The sequence below is a fragment of the Tigriopus californicus genome, chromosome 2 (genome assembly GCF_007210705.1).
Source record: "Tigriopus californicus strain San Diego chromosome 2, Tcal_SD_v2.1, whole genome shotgun sequence".
In the NCBI taxonomy this organism is placed as follows: Eukaryota; Metazoa; Arthropoda; class Copepoda; order Harpacticoida; family Harpacticidae; genus Tigriopus; species Tigriopus californicus.
The window spans coordinates 2,456,628-2,470,215 of NC_081441.1; the positions used below are offsets into that span (position 1 = coordinate 2,456,628).

The window sequence follows — 13,588 nt, forward strand, 5'->3', positions numbered from 1 at the left end:
TTGGCGCCTTAGACCACTCGGCCAACTTGACTCATGCATTACACTGGATTGAAATTGTTTGACAAATTTGCGGCCAGAAGATGCAATTTAAAATTTTAAGGTCAAAAGTTTCAAGAAAAGCAACCTACCAGGCTTTTTTATAATCTTCCTCTTTTCTTCAGATCGATTGAGACATGGATGCAATTTTGATCAAGGAGAGTTTCAAAACCCAAACCCGTTCAAAATTAATTGACATGTCAAGTGTGGGGTTCGAAACCCACGCTTCCATTAGGGAACCAGAGCTTAAATTTGGCGCCTTAGACAACTCGGCCAACTTGATCTCATTTTAGTCTTGGATGGAAATTATGTTGCAATTTTGCGGCAGAAGATGCAAACTATCAATGTTTAAAGTCATCATTTTCAAGAAAACAACCTACCAGGTTTTTTATAATCTTCCTATTCATCAGCTCATTGGGACATGGATGCAATTTTGATCAAGGAGAGTTTCAAACCCAAACCCGTTCAAAATTAATTGACATGTCAAGTGTGGGTTCGAACCCACGCTCCCATTAGGGAACCAGAGCTTAAATCTTGCGCCTTAGACAACTCGGCCAACTTGTCTCATTTTAATTTACATGGAATTATTTGTTGCAATTTTGCGGCCAGAAGATGCAAATTATCAATATTAAGGTCCAAGTTTCAAGAAAAGCAACCTTCCAGGTGTTTTATAATCTTTCCTATTTTCATCAGCTCATTGGGACATGGATGCAATTTTGATCAAGGAGTTTCAAACCCAAACCCGTTCAAAAATAATTGCATGTCAAGTGTGGGTTCGAACCCACGCTCCCATTAGGGAACCAGAGCTTAAATCTGGCGCCTTAGACCACTCAGCCAACTTAAATGTTAGTAAACATGTGATGGAAATTATTTTGTAAATTTGCGGCAAGATGATGCTAATTTTCAAATATGTGTAGGTCGTATGTAGGCGTTTGGTCCAGTTGCAGGATTTAAGTCAGACTTGGACAATTTTTTGACTTGAATTCCCGATCAACCTGATATTCAAGGGTTAGCCAGATCAGCCAACTCTTATTCGGTCGATCAAATAAATTATTTAAATAAAAGATCAGTAAAATGGTTTAGCGGTAAGAAAGTCCGCAAAAAAGTTGTACTAATTTGAAAAGCGCCTGCCTAAAAACAAAGAGTTATGCCACATTTTTTAACCAAATTGTCATGCCTTTCTTTGAACTAGGTCAAGGAATGCTTCCCTTTTCGTATTTATTCTCTTTTCCCAACAGCATATCTGCAACATTGATTTGGTTTCTACATTAATGGAAGTAAAGCAAATGTTGTGATTTTTTTTCATCAAAATGAGAGGATAGTTAGCCTGGAGGAGGTAAGCAAAGCAGTTGTGTAGCGTTTTCGGGGCTGTTTAACTATCTTAGCGCCCTGCTTAGCTTGTCTCTTTGGACTTGAAACTGGCTCTTTTCATTTCAATTTTTACACTATTCTCCCGTCACTGCTAATGAGAAAGATCAAAACAACGGTTGATTGATTTTCTTGTTGCTTCGAGTTGGTAGAGGTGTAAAAAGCATTCGGGTTAAATTTAACATCGTGAACTACTTTCTTCCTACTCTGTACCTGATCCTTTTCAAGTGTGTTTTTGAAAAGAACGTCTTTGGCCTCAATTCTTCTACAGATATTACACGATATGAACGAATGATCATCTAATGATTTCAGTCTTCTTGTCAGAGACATTCGTTTCTTGAAAAGTTTTCGGCTGTATCCTGGTATAATGGTTTGAGTTTCTTTGTTGGACAAGATAGGTAATTCTAGTTGGGCACATGCGTCTCCAAATGAAGATGTCAGCAGGTTCATGGCGGCGTCAAAGTTAGATTCATGTTCCATTTTGGGAATTAGGTCAAGACTGGCTAAGCTTAAATTTATCAAGGGCCAGTTTTCTTCATGGATTCAATACTTGGCTAGCCCAGTTTTCAAGAATTTTTCTTTAACTATTGATTTTTTCTCCCCCATTATAGTGCATATTTCAAGCAAGTTATGATCCGACAATTTGGTTGGAGTGGCCTGTATGTCTGAAACCAAATCCGGGTTGCTGAACTGTACTAAGTCTAGTATACTGTCGGCTCGTGTGACTGAACCGACATGGTGAGAGATGTTGCCTTCGAACATGAAATCCTCGAGGTATTGGTAGCATTTTGACAAGGACTTGGGCATTGGCATATAATCAAGTGGATTGGGATGCCACTCAACCATAGTTTTGGAGAAGTTGAAATCTCCTAAGATTTTATGTTGCGAGCAGGTAGATTTTGCCAGTTCGTCTTGGATGAACGTTAGTCCATCATGAAATAAAGGGGGAGGGCAGGAAGGCGGTCTGTAGATGGTGATAAGTGTTAAATCCAGGGACATTACGTAAACAATAAGGATCTTGATTTCTCTGTTGGACATTTTTCAAGTGCGAGTTAAAAGCCCATCTTTGATGTAAAGGTATACTCCTCCGTGAGGAAGGATTGGGTTTTTTGGGTCTCACTCTGTCGCTACGTAACAGCGTGAAACCTTTTATCAATCATTCTTCGCCAAGAACTCCTTCCCTGAGCCAGGTCTCGGTTATGGAGATAAATGAGAGTTTTTGGGCTACAGCTAATTCCTAAAGAAATCTTACTGTAAACGAATGTTGTTGAGTCATTGAGCAAATAGGTAGATGCCTTTTACGGGATTGGTCTGTTTTGATTTATCAGCGATATCAGAGCCCGCTTTTTAAAGCGAAGGAGTGAATCTTAGATCGAGAAAAGGTCGAACTATACTACACAAGTTGGATAATTTCCCGATCTAAGATTCACTCCTTCGCTTTATAAACCTGGCTACAGGTTTTGGACCGTTCCCTCCCGCCTCAAAACATCCTCCTTCATAACAAAAAGGTTGTGAGGATCCCAAGGTGGTCAGATGGCAGGAACAAAACTGGCGTAGTAAGCCCTTGAGGTATTGTTCACTGGGGCCTCTATTGGGTTGTGCGAGGGGATCGGCTGAGGAAAGGGAAAAACGGCACCATTCAAAGGTTGTGGTTGGCTGCAATGGGCAACAGGGACCGGGGGCCTCCGATGTGTCCCTTTCACATGGACGGTCTTGCACCTGGGATTGTAGCAATCTCCAAATTTCATTGATTTGATGCACATGTAGGGAAAAAAATCCCAATTTACCTTGTCGCAGATCCATTCTTGCACCTAACCCTCTCAGGAAGGATGACATCTAATTCTCGGCTCCAAATATGGTAGTAGAGCAGAGACGGAATTCCCAACCACAATGGTCGAACCTAAGATTGCACCAAGTTTAATTTGTAGGTTTTTTTCTTCTTCTTTATTTGTGGTTTGTGATGAAAGTCACCAGTTTCTTTGTTCCCATTGGAGCTGCATACATTATTATGTTTTTCCCAAGCCTCATCTGCACGGAACACTTGCTCCAAATTATTAAAGTAAATGCCCTTAGCAATATTCCCTAAATGAGTCTTGACAGGCAACAAAAGAAAAACTGTCTGAAACGTTATTCCTCATTAACACACAAGAAAAAGGCTTAAATACGAAGCAAATGGGAAATGCTCATTTTCACATTTCAGAAAGGTCATAATCCAGAGGCAAGTTCTTGTTAGCAAAGCAAAGTCTTACTCATTACGTCAAAGTTCTTGAATCCTGCATCAGCTCTGGTTGAGGAACATGTGTGCTTAGAGAACTGGAAATTGCAACAAAAATGGCTGAGCTAAAAATATCAGCGGACGATGTCCTCACCCACGATCCAATCATTCAAGGTATGTTCAGTCCCCACCCTTAAGTGAGGCATATATTTCTAGACGCTGGATGTCGGACGACCGACCACTCGGTTGGCTAAACAGTTCAACAAACCGGTTTGTAATCAATTCCCAGGAGACCATCCATTGTAGTGCTTTACCAGCCAAGTGGTCGGTCGTCCGACATCCAGTGTCTAGAAATCTATGAGTGAGGTTATGTTTGGATGAAAATAGATAATCGTGTAAGCAGTGGAGGAGTTCTTGATAAATTTCACTCAAGAAAAGAAAAACACAATGCCCTTGTTCTATTGTGTCCAATAATGATATAGAGTTGAATACATTTCCAGGGTGATTGAAATTATATGCTGCTAAATAGGATTCCCGGCATTCATCGAGTAATGGGAATGATTGTAAGGAAGGAAAAATGTTGCAATTTGACGTGGAGAGGAAATCCAAAAAGGTTGACTTTTATTCTTCGACGAGCTGATGTTTTCTTGTCGCTCAAGAGTTCACGGATTTTGTAACCGTTACAAAGAACGCCATTCAATGCAAAAACTGTCATGTCTGATTGTATAAAAACAAGGCATAGCAAGAAATGATCAAGAACAATGATAAAATACTTGATCTACCAACGAGTTGGTATGAAATTAGCCGATCTCTTAGCCGAACTGTTGAAGATCTTTAATTCTAGGCTCTACTATAAATCTATTCTTTTAACTCTCTCGCATGTTCTTTTGACCCCAAGATATAATGTCGCCTTACATATACTAATGAGTAAATGAATTGTCTTTCAGCCATTGGCAAGTTTGGGAAATCGCAATCAATTATGTTTGTGGTCATCGGCATCTTTTACATCTTCAATTCATGGACAGACGTTATTATGGTGTTTTTGAATGTCCAAACTGACTTTTGGTGTTCAGTTCCTGCGCATTTAAAGGATATAATGTCTATAGAAGGTAAATCAATTTACCAAGTCGAACAAAAACTGCCACGAATTTCTTCATTTTGGAAATTTGTCTGTTCATTAACAGCTTCTTTTGTGGCATATCTTCGAATCAATCTTTTCTCAGACTTAAAACAACCTCATTGCCATTGTTGGCAACTTTGAATTAACCGTGAATGTAAATTCACACACCGTAGGGTCACAAAAAATGATTACTTAAGATAAAAAGATAAAGCGCAACTTTTTTCTAAAATCTTGAGAATAGCCAGTCTCCCTTTTGAAAGTCTTTCCGTATTGAAAGGAAAATTGTCAATTGCTTCTAAGCATCTTTTGTTGGTGCTTCAATCTTCCTTTTTGCTTTTGCTTAAATCTTAAGCTATAGAACGCCTAAACGATCAAAAATTTGAAGGTCGTAAAATCGAACGCAGTGAAATTTAATTCATTTTTTAAAATATTTGTCATAGTATGACTTCTGTCAATATCAACATGACATCTCTGTTTTCATACCACTGCCAGTTTTTAGCCCTTTGTATTTTCCTGCTGTAGTCAGTCGAAACACGCCCAATCTTTAGGCATTAGCGTGTTCATGCTGATGAAGTACATGCGCATCTCCCCCTATCCCAATCATGGAGCCCGTGAGGCCTGGAAAGGAAAGCTTTGAAAAAGTCTACAAAACCTGGGTAAATGACTTATGACTGATTTATTTCTGGTCGCAGGAACACGAGATATACAGGTTTAAATTTGTATGGTTCCTATTGATCGACCTTACGGATCACAAAAAGATATGTTTCACAATGTCTTTTTTGCTTCTTCGGATTCTTTTACTAAGTAGATTTTACTGAGTAGATAGGTCCCAGGTCTTGATTATACTCTTCACTTTAGCTTTGCTTTCTTCCTACCTGATGTGCACAGGCAGTCTTTCCCAAATTTCAACAATTCTGGTAATAATTGACTTCTTGGTTGCTTGGGGAGGGTAGGCTGTGGACGATCTTTGACGCGTGTTTTTTTCACCCACATGAATCTCCATTCGTCCGGCTGTAAGGGGATGATTTAACCAGTCTTTTCCACAATACCAAGCCAGCAGAGCTATCACACGCATTGCAATAATGTACATAGAAACCTGGTTGGTTTTCTGTAGAAGCTCTTTATATTCGACGTGTTTTCTTATTGCTATATTCAAGGCAGCTTTCATGGCCGCGGAGTGGAGAGAACTTATCTTCCTCATGACTGGATCATTTGAGTTGAATGCGTCTGAAATGACCTCAATTCTGTATCTGAGTTTTGATGTAAAAAGTGGTTCAATCATTTCCGTGACCAACACTGATGGAAACTTCCAAGCTAATTGACACAGAATCCCAATTCTCTTCCATAACTTTGGCTCCAAATTATTCAGATGGCACTTCAAGATAGATTTTGGCTGAAAGTGAAACCATGAAGCACTTCGGCAGTTGATTCTTCTATTAGAGTGTGTTCTACTTGCAATGGCTCTTCCATGGATCTCCCAAACATAAGAAACTTTGTTTTTGATGCATTGGCAGCAAGGCAAGAAGCTTTCATGAATTCTAGGATTTCAGCTGCCAATACCCTCAAGCCTTGACGCACTTCTTCTTTTGTTTTGGCCGATGTGTAGCATGTTGTATTGTCAGCGTAGGCTAATAACGAGCTATTTGACACCCATTCCTCCAGATCAACCACCATCACAAGAAACAGCAACGGGGAGATGTTTGACCCTTGTAGGCTTCCAATTTTTACACTGAAGAGCTCTGATTTAATCCCCCCCAAAACTCTGTACACTGCGTTCTTCTTGTCAGGTATGATCTGATAAGTGATGTCACATTATGAGACATACTATATGTGATCAGCTTTGCAATAAGCAAGTCAACGTCCCAGGTGTCAAAAGTAGCTGAAAGATAAAAAAAGAGTGCTCCACAGTAGAGACCATCCTGACAAGCCTTCGTCCAGTCATGATGAATTGCTCCCGCTGCTTGAATTGTCGAGAAACCGGGCCGAAATCCATATTGTGCCGTGGGCAATATTCCTCTCTTCTCAAGATGCTTAGCCAGTTGTATCGGAATGATCACTTCCAAAGGCTTACTTGCTTCTGGAAGAATACACACCGGTCGGTAGTTTTCAGCATTGCGCTTTTCTTTCTTTTTATGTTGCGGTAGTACTCTTCCATGTTTCCACACTTCTGGTATTTCTCCTTCCCTGATCACTTCATTTCTTATATGTGTTAGTGGAACGGCCAAGATCTCGGGTGCCAGTTTTAGAGCAAGTGGTGCAATCCCAAAAATGTCTGGGCACTTCGACTTCTTCATTGTATGTATTGCCTTGATGATATCCCTCTCTTCTACAGCCTTGAATGCAAAGTCATTTTTTGGCAGTCAGACACGTGTAGCTCTAGTTTGAGCTCCCATGAGGGGATCTGTTGTGGAGGCATCAATACCCTTTTGGATCCTTTCAATCTTTGAGAGAAAAAATCTGTTGAAATGTTCTGCGGTTTCGTTGATGTCAAGCACCCGTCCATTGGATTTGATTGTATTCGACGTTGTTTTGCCACTCCCCGTGATTTCCTTGACAACTTTCCAGACCTCCTGTGGATTTATTTTTATCCTATTTCTGATGTTAGAGATACTTTCAATTTGAGCTTGACGATTGCATTGCTTTCGAAGGTTTTTTAGCTTCCCTTTCATATTCTTGCTTCTGGCATTGTTCCTGAGACGTCGTAGTTTGCACAACTAAACCCTTGGTTTGGGTGGTCCCTTTGGCTTTATCCTGATAAACTTCAGAGGTGCGTGCTTGTTTAAGACCTTTAACAATAGCTCGTTGAACTTTTCCGCCTTCATCTGAATTTTTCCGTGTGCTAGATCCTCCCATGGTTGCTTTGCCAGATCAAGCCCAAAACTGTCGGAATCGATCTTTCCATAACTTCGCCTTATAATTTGAGTTTTGTTGTGCCTGGCTGCCAATGTTTTCATAGTCCACAAGATACGGTTGTGATCGCTCAAGCCATGTTCTCTTGTTAATGTTTCAGTGACAAGTCCTGTCTGGTTTGAGAGTGTCCAGTTGAGGTTTGAGTGAACGTCTCTATCTCCTCTTTTGCGGAAAAACGTTTTACCGAATTGTGTACATATCATTCCACATGAGTCCATACTTTGGACTCATATACCTTGGATACTTTTTATACTTTGGATACCATGAAGGTCTTTGCTAATTGACGTGGGCCATATGTCTTGTCTGGTAGTCGAGTCAGGTCCAAATTGAAGCCACCTGCCAATAAAAGGCGTCCACTTGTACTGTTTTCGACCATTCTAATGAGGCCAGCAATCACTTCTGTTTGTGTCTTGTTCCATTCTCGATATACGTTTGCAACATTTGTTTTTCGTCCTCCTTTTTCTTCTAGACAAAGCCCAACCTCTGGGCGGAGAATACTGAGATGAAGTTGAGTCATGTTCTGAAAAATTCCATTTCGCACAAGAGTGCAAATCCGCTTTTTTGCCTTGATGAGTGTATGTCTGAAAGTTTTGAAGTGTAAACTGTTTATCATAATAGTCATCAAGGTTTATTTCATGAAGGAAGACAACGTCAGCCTTGAGCTCTTGGATAAGATGGTCTATTCATTTTCTTTAGTGTATAAGCCACGGCAAATATTCCATGACAGAAATTGGATCCCATCATTTCCTTGCCCTCCAGAGCCATGGTTATTATTCTTGTTTATTGTACCTCCTCGGCCGTCCATTGCAGGACAGGGTTTTCTTTGCCAATCACGAAGTACCGTCGCCCGTTTTTTGACTTGTCCCGTGCTTCCTTCAATTTCTTATCCAGATTCTCCATTTGCTCTTTAGTCATTTCGGGGTCGATTCTGTATTTCGTCACAGTTCCCGATTCAGCATTTTTCTTATTTTGTTCTCTGAGGGCTCTATTTGACCTTAAAGCTTGTTCTCGGAGATCTCGTGAGGAAAGCCTGATCAGCAGAGGCCAAAAGTCCCTCCAGTTGCCCCTTTTTCCCAGCCTTTGCACCGCTAGGATGGAACTTTTGAGGGTGTCCGGCAATCCTGCTATCTTGGCCACCTTCAGGATCTCCCCCTCCTCATAGGTCTTTCGTTTTTTTTTCAGCCTTTTGTTTGGGTCTTCTTCCTTCAACTCTTTGATGCCTCTGAACACTAGGTTCTGTTTTCTGTCTTGCATCTCCGCCACACACTGTATCACATTGCCAGGGATGACATATAGATTTTCCTTCAATGTTTCAGCAAAAGTCTTGCTCTTGCAGTGAAACTTAACAGTCTTTGCCATGTTTTTCTTGATCTGCATCTGGTTCTTCTCCAAAGCCTGCTCCAGTAATACCAACCTTTCCTTCAGGTCTTTGTTCTCCAACTTAATTTTCTTCATTTCGTGTTTTATTGCTTGAACCTTGCCAATCAGGTCCTCTGCCGACAGGTTACCCATTTTTTGCCCACTTAAAACAATTACTTCTTCGGTGTCCTTTGAATGTGTTTTTGGGGACAGAAGGTGATCCAACACGCTCATTGGCCCCTTTGACAAGTATCTTGCGCTGCTTCTAGTAGCTTTTTTCATTTCATTTCAACTTCAATCGTCAGATGCACCGAAAACTAAGCAATTTTTTTCTCCAAGTGCCTGGAGAGCACTTTCCGACACGTCTTTTCACTCCAAAGATTAAATCTGACCTCAGTAGTTTCAGTTTTGCAGGAGGTTTCAGAATTGCGTAACCTCCTAATCAGATGCATGTTCGAGAGAGTGCTTTGTTATTTTTATGTTCACATTCATGACCTCAATGGGGCACACCCGAATGGTTTCGTGAGTGCATCTTTTGAGATGCAATTTGTACCCAGTTGCACCTACTGCGAGTATCAGATAGTTCCGTGAACGCACATTTTGAAATGCGANAGTTATTTTTATGTTCACATTCATGACCTCAATGGGGCACACCCGCATGGTTTCGTGAGTGCATCTTTTGAGATGCAATTTGTACCCAGTTGCACCTACTGCGAGTATCAGACAGTTTCGTGATCGCACATTTTGAAATGCGACTGGGTAATATTTAGTACTGTCGTATTTCAAAATTTGCGTTCACGAAACCACGTGGAGTACCCCATTAGGAGGCAACATCATGCTGAATAATCATCTAGCGGGGTTTCAAACAATGCTTATCTCCAGTCAGACTCCATGTTGTAACACTTTGCACAATTGGTAATTGCTTGCCCCTGGATCCATTCCAGTAAGCCGTTAGTGATCTTGATCCATTCATTCATTGATCAAGCCTGATTCTTCCAAGTCCATGCCAACTCTTCCCATAGAGACATTGGATGCTCAACAGAGTCGGGGTCAACTAAAGTGATGTGCAAATTTTACATTGAGGTTTGAAGAACTTACATGACTTTGGATAAATTTGTCAAATACATTGTTCGTCACTTGCATGAATATTGGAGGAGGAAGCAAAAGATAAAGAGTGTGCCTTGATTCACAATGAATTGGAGTACAAATTTCATAAACATTATAGCACTATGGCTATTAAAGAAGCGCCACTTTTTTAGAATCATTCAACCTTTCTTTCAAAGCTAGCTTAAACTGTTTTTGTGGACTTCTTGTCGCAACTGGGAATAAGATCCCAGTAGTCCAACATGTTCCTGTTAAAAAAAAAATCAAAATAATCTTATATCAAAACAGTGACAGGACAACTCAATCCAGCCGACAACTTGACCCAACAGACAACTTGACCCAGTACAATAAATAAACAAAGAATATTAACCAAAAAACATGATTATGGAACAAAACTAAAGCTTGACGACACATTTGATGTGCATGCAAAGATGTCAGCATCAGTAAGTCAAGTTGTCCGCTGGGTCGAGTTGTCCTGGGTTAAGTTGTCCACTGGGTCAAGTTATCCTGGATCGACTTGTTGTCCTGGATTGTAGACTGTCCTGGTGCAACTAGTGATGGGGATCAAATTAACAATCACGGGAGGTTGTGACCAGGGCTGCCAACTTACATCTTATATGGCCTATGACATTACTGATGGACTCTCCGAAACCCATTAGTCAGCCTCAAAAAGTAATCCTGATTGTTCTTCCGTCAAACCAGGGTTGCCATTGTGCTCAAACCTAAGCGTTTACTTTGCGATGCTATAGGCGCATGCTTTCGCTATCCACGTTTTCTGGCAACCTTGAATTTGAAATTTGATTTGTTCCCATCACTAGGTGCAACTGAATGTCCTAACTTGGTACGTCAAGGAAAGTCGCATGACTCCGTTTCTTAATAGTCTATTTATTCTTTACCCTAACACAGTAGCTGGATATTTGGATGATAAGCTTACCCGTCTCGTCTCATCAGTGAGACGACTGGCACTTTGGTTGAAAAGCCTTTTTAAAGGTTGGCATAAAACAAAATCTTGGAAACTCTTAGGAATGTGAGTGCTTAATCGGCAATCGGCAAGATCAAAAGTGCGCTTATGATTTTATGATTTTGAAAGAGATATAAAACTGCTAACATGGATTCGAGTATTGCTCTCAAAACTTCATTAGGCTCTTTGACCACCGTGACGAGACGAGTGAGACGAGTGAGACGAGTGAGACGAGTGAGACGAGTGAGACGAGTGAGACGAGTGAGACGAGTGAGACGAGTGAGACGAGTGAGACGAGTGAGACGAGTGAGACGAGTGAGACGAGTGAGACGAGTGAGACGAGTGAGACGAGTGAGACGAGTGAGACGGGTGAGACGGGTGAGACGGGAAAAGACGACTGGATCCAAGAATCCACTTAGTGTTGATGGCGAATTTTTAGTTAGAGATTTAAATACACCTTGTCTTACAATCCTAAACGTCTCATTTTGGAATGCTGTTTTGCTTTGAAAGGCTTTTAGCAAATGTTCAAATATTCTTCCCATCCATTCCAATCAATGTCAATGAAATTTGTCTCACCTTATTAAATACATAGAATTGAGATATTCCTACGAGTACCTCTTAAAAAGCACAAGAAAATGGTTGCTTCTAAAAAGGAATGACATTTGCTTTTAGAATGGAAGCAACAAAGCGGTCAAATTGAATCAAGGTAAAACACATCAAATGAAGTCAATCAATGAATAACACCAATGAAATGAAAAAAAACATCTAGTTGGGGCTTGCAAATTCGAAGGTTGCACAGACGAAAGTTGGTGGATATAAAAGGGAATACATTTCCTTTGTAACAAACATTAGGAAGTTGCAATAATTTGTTATTGAAAAAAACAAACAATGAGGTAATAATTTGGTGCACCTTGCGCTTACCTCTTTCCACCCGCCTTTGTTTGTTTTTGTCCTTACGGCACTGAAAGCTGATGGTGTAATATGGTTCATAATGACTTTTTAATAGGCATTAGGATATGGTTTAAATCTTTTACAGGCTAGAAATCTCCATCTTGTCCATTCATATCATGTCCACAGTCCAGCCAATATATGTAAATGAAATTCCTCTAATCTTTTTAAACTCATGCAATTGTAATATTCCGAATAGTACCTCTTCAAACACATGCAAAAAGGTGGATTCTAAATAAGAATGATATTTGCTTTTAGAGTGGAAGCAACAAAGCGGTCAAACTGAATCCAGGTAAAACATCATTAAATGAAGTCGATCAATGAATATCACCAATGAAATGAAAAAACACCACATCTAGTTGCGCCATCTACAACGTCACTTATCCAATGGAGTTGAGGTCGTTACCGCTATATACCCCAAAAGTGCCCTGTGAATCGTTTTCGTTTGACACATCCCAATTCACATTAACGGTCACAAGCGAGTGGAGCTTGGTGTGCTCGGAAGCCTACAAGGTTGGATTGGCCCAGACCGTGTACTATTTTGGTCAAATGTTTGGTATCATAATCTTTGGGATCCTTTCGGATACCTTTGGTCGAAAACGGATGTTTGTTCCATTGACTTGTGTCATGGGCATCTTTGGGATCATGGGAGCATATGTGGGAACTTACGAGCAATATCTAATCATAAGATTCGTTATAGCTTTGACCAAGATGGGCAAGTATCGTTTGGGATTGCCATAGATGACATCATTAACAATAAAATCCATCCAAACATTGCAGGAGCCTTTGCCAGTTATTTCACTTATTTAATGGAAGTCATCGGGGGTCGTTGGAACTCCATCTTCAGTCAGAGCATCTTTCTTTGGTGGGTGTTTGCGTGGCTCATAATGGCTCCGTTGGCTTACTTCATTACCAATTGGCGCGTTCTTCACGGCGTGACAGGAGGACCCGCCGTATTGGCCATATTTGTTTATTGGTTGATTCCAGAAAGCCCCAAATGGTTGCATGCATCTGGACGACATGAAGAGGCCGAGAAAGTTACCATTCGTATAGCGAAAGTGAACGGCAAATCTCATCGAGTGGCCAATGAGTGAGTGATTGAAGCGTTATGCTCCATCATACCAATTTCTAATGCGCACTATTTTCTTAAATCTTAATCAAAACCTCGGGCAATTCCAAAGCTGGAAATTACCCGCACCTACTGGTTTAAGCCATCAAGGACGCGATTGGGTGTTGTGGAGAATGCTGCAATTCTCAGAGCTTCGGAAAAAGACGCTTTTGTTGGGGTTTTGCTGGATTGTTGCTTCCATGACATATTTAGGACTTTCCCTCAACTCTGGCAATCTTGGTAAAACTAAATATGTTTCTATATAAAGATGAACAAAGGTCCTCTAGGGTCCTTTGCCCCCGCATCTTAATGTAAAACTAGTGTCCTATTTTGGGTACAAGAGTATCATAATTAGTTCAGTGCCTCACAAATACTTCCATGTGGCCAATTTTGAACCTTCAATTTTGTTCCATAACAAGTTATTCAAAAAAGCAGAGTAAGGAAACCCAATCAAACGTA

At 40.6% G+C, this 13,588-nt stretch overlaps 1 protein-coding gene across 1 annotated transcript; it reads left to right on the forward strand.

Annotated features, from left to right (window-relative positions):
- Nucleotides 1-4,574: 4,574 nt before the first annotated feature.
- LOC131876850 (organic cation transporter protein-like) lies at nt 4,575-13,364 on the forward strand. Its single transcript, XM_059222357.1, has 4 exons — nt 4,575-4,728; nt 12,280-12,313; nt 12,381-13,111; nt 13,203-13,364. Exons 1-3 carry the CDS (start codon nt 4,599-4,601, stop codon nt 12,760-12,762), a joined length of 546 nt encoding a protein of 181 aa, XP_059078340.1. The 5' UTR covers nt 4,575-4,598; the 3' UTR covers nt 12,763-13,111; nt 13,203-13,364.
- Nucleotides 13,365-13,588: the final 224 nt, after the last annotated feature.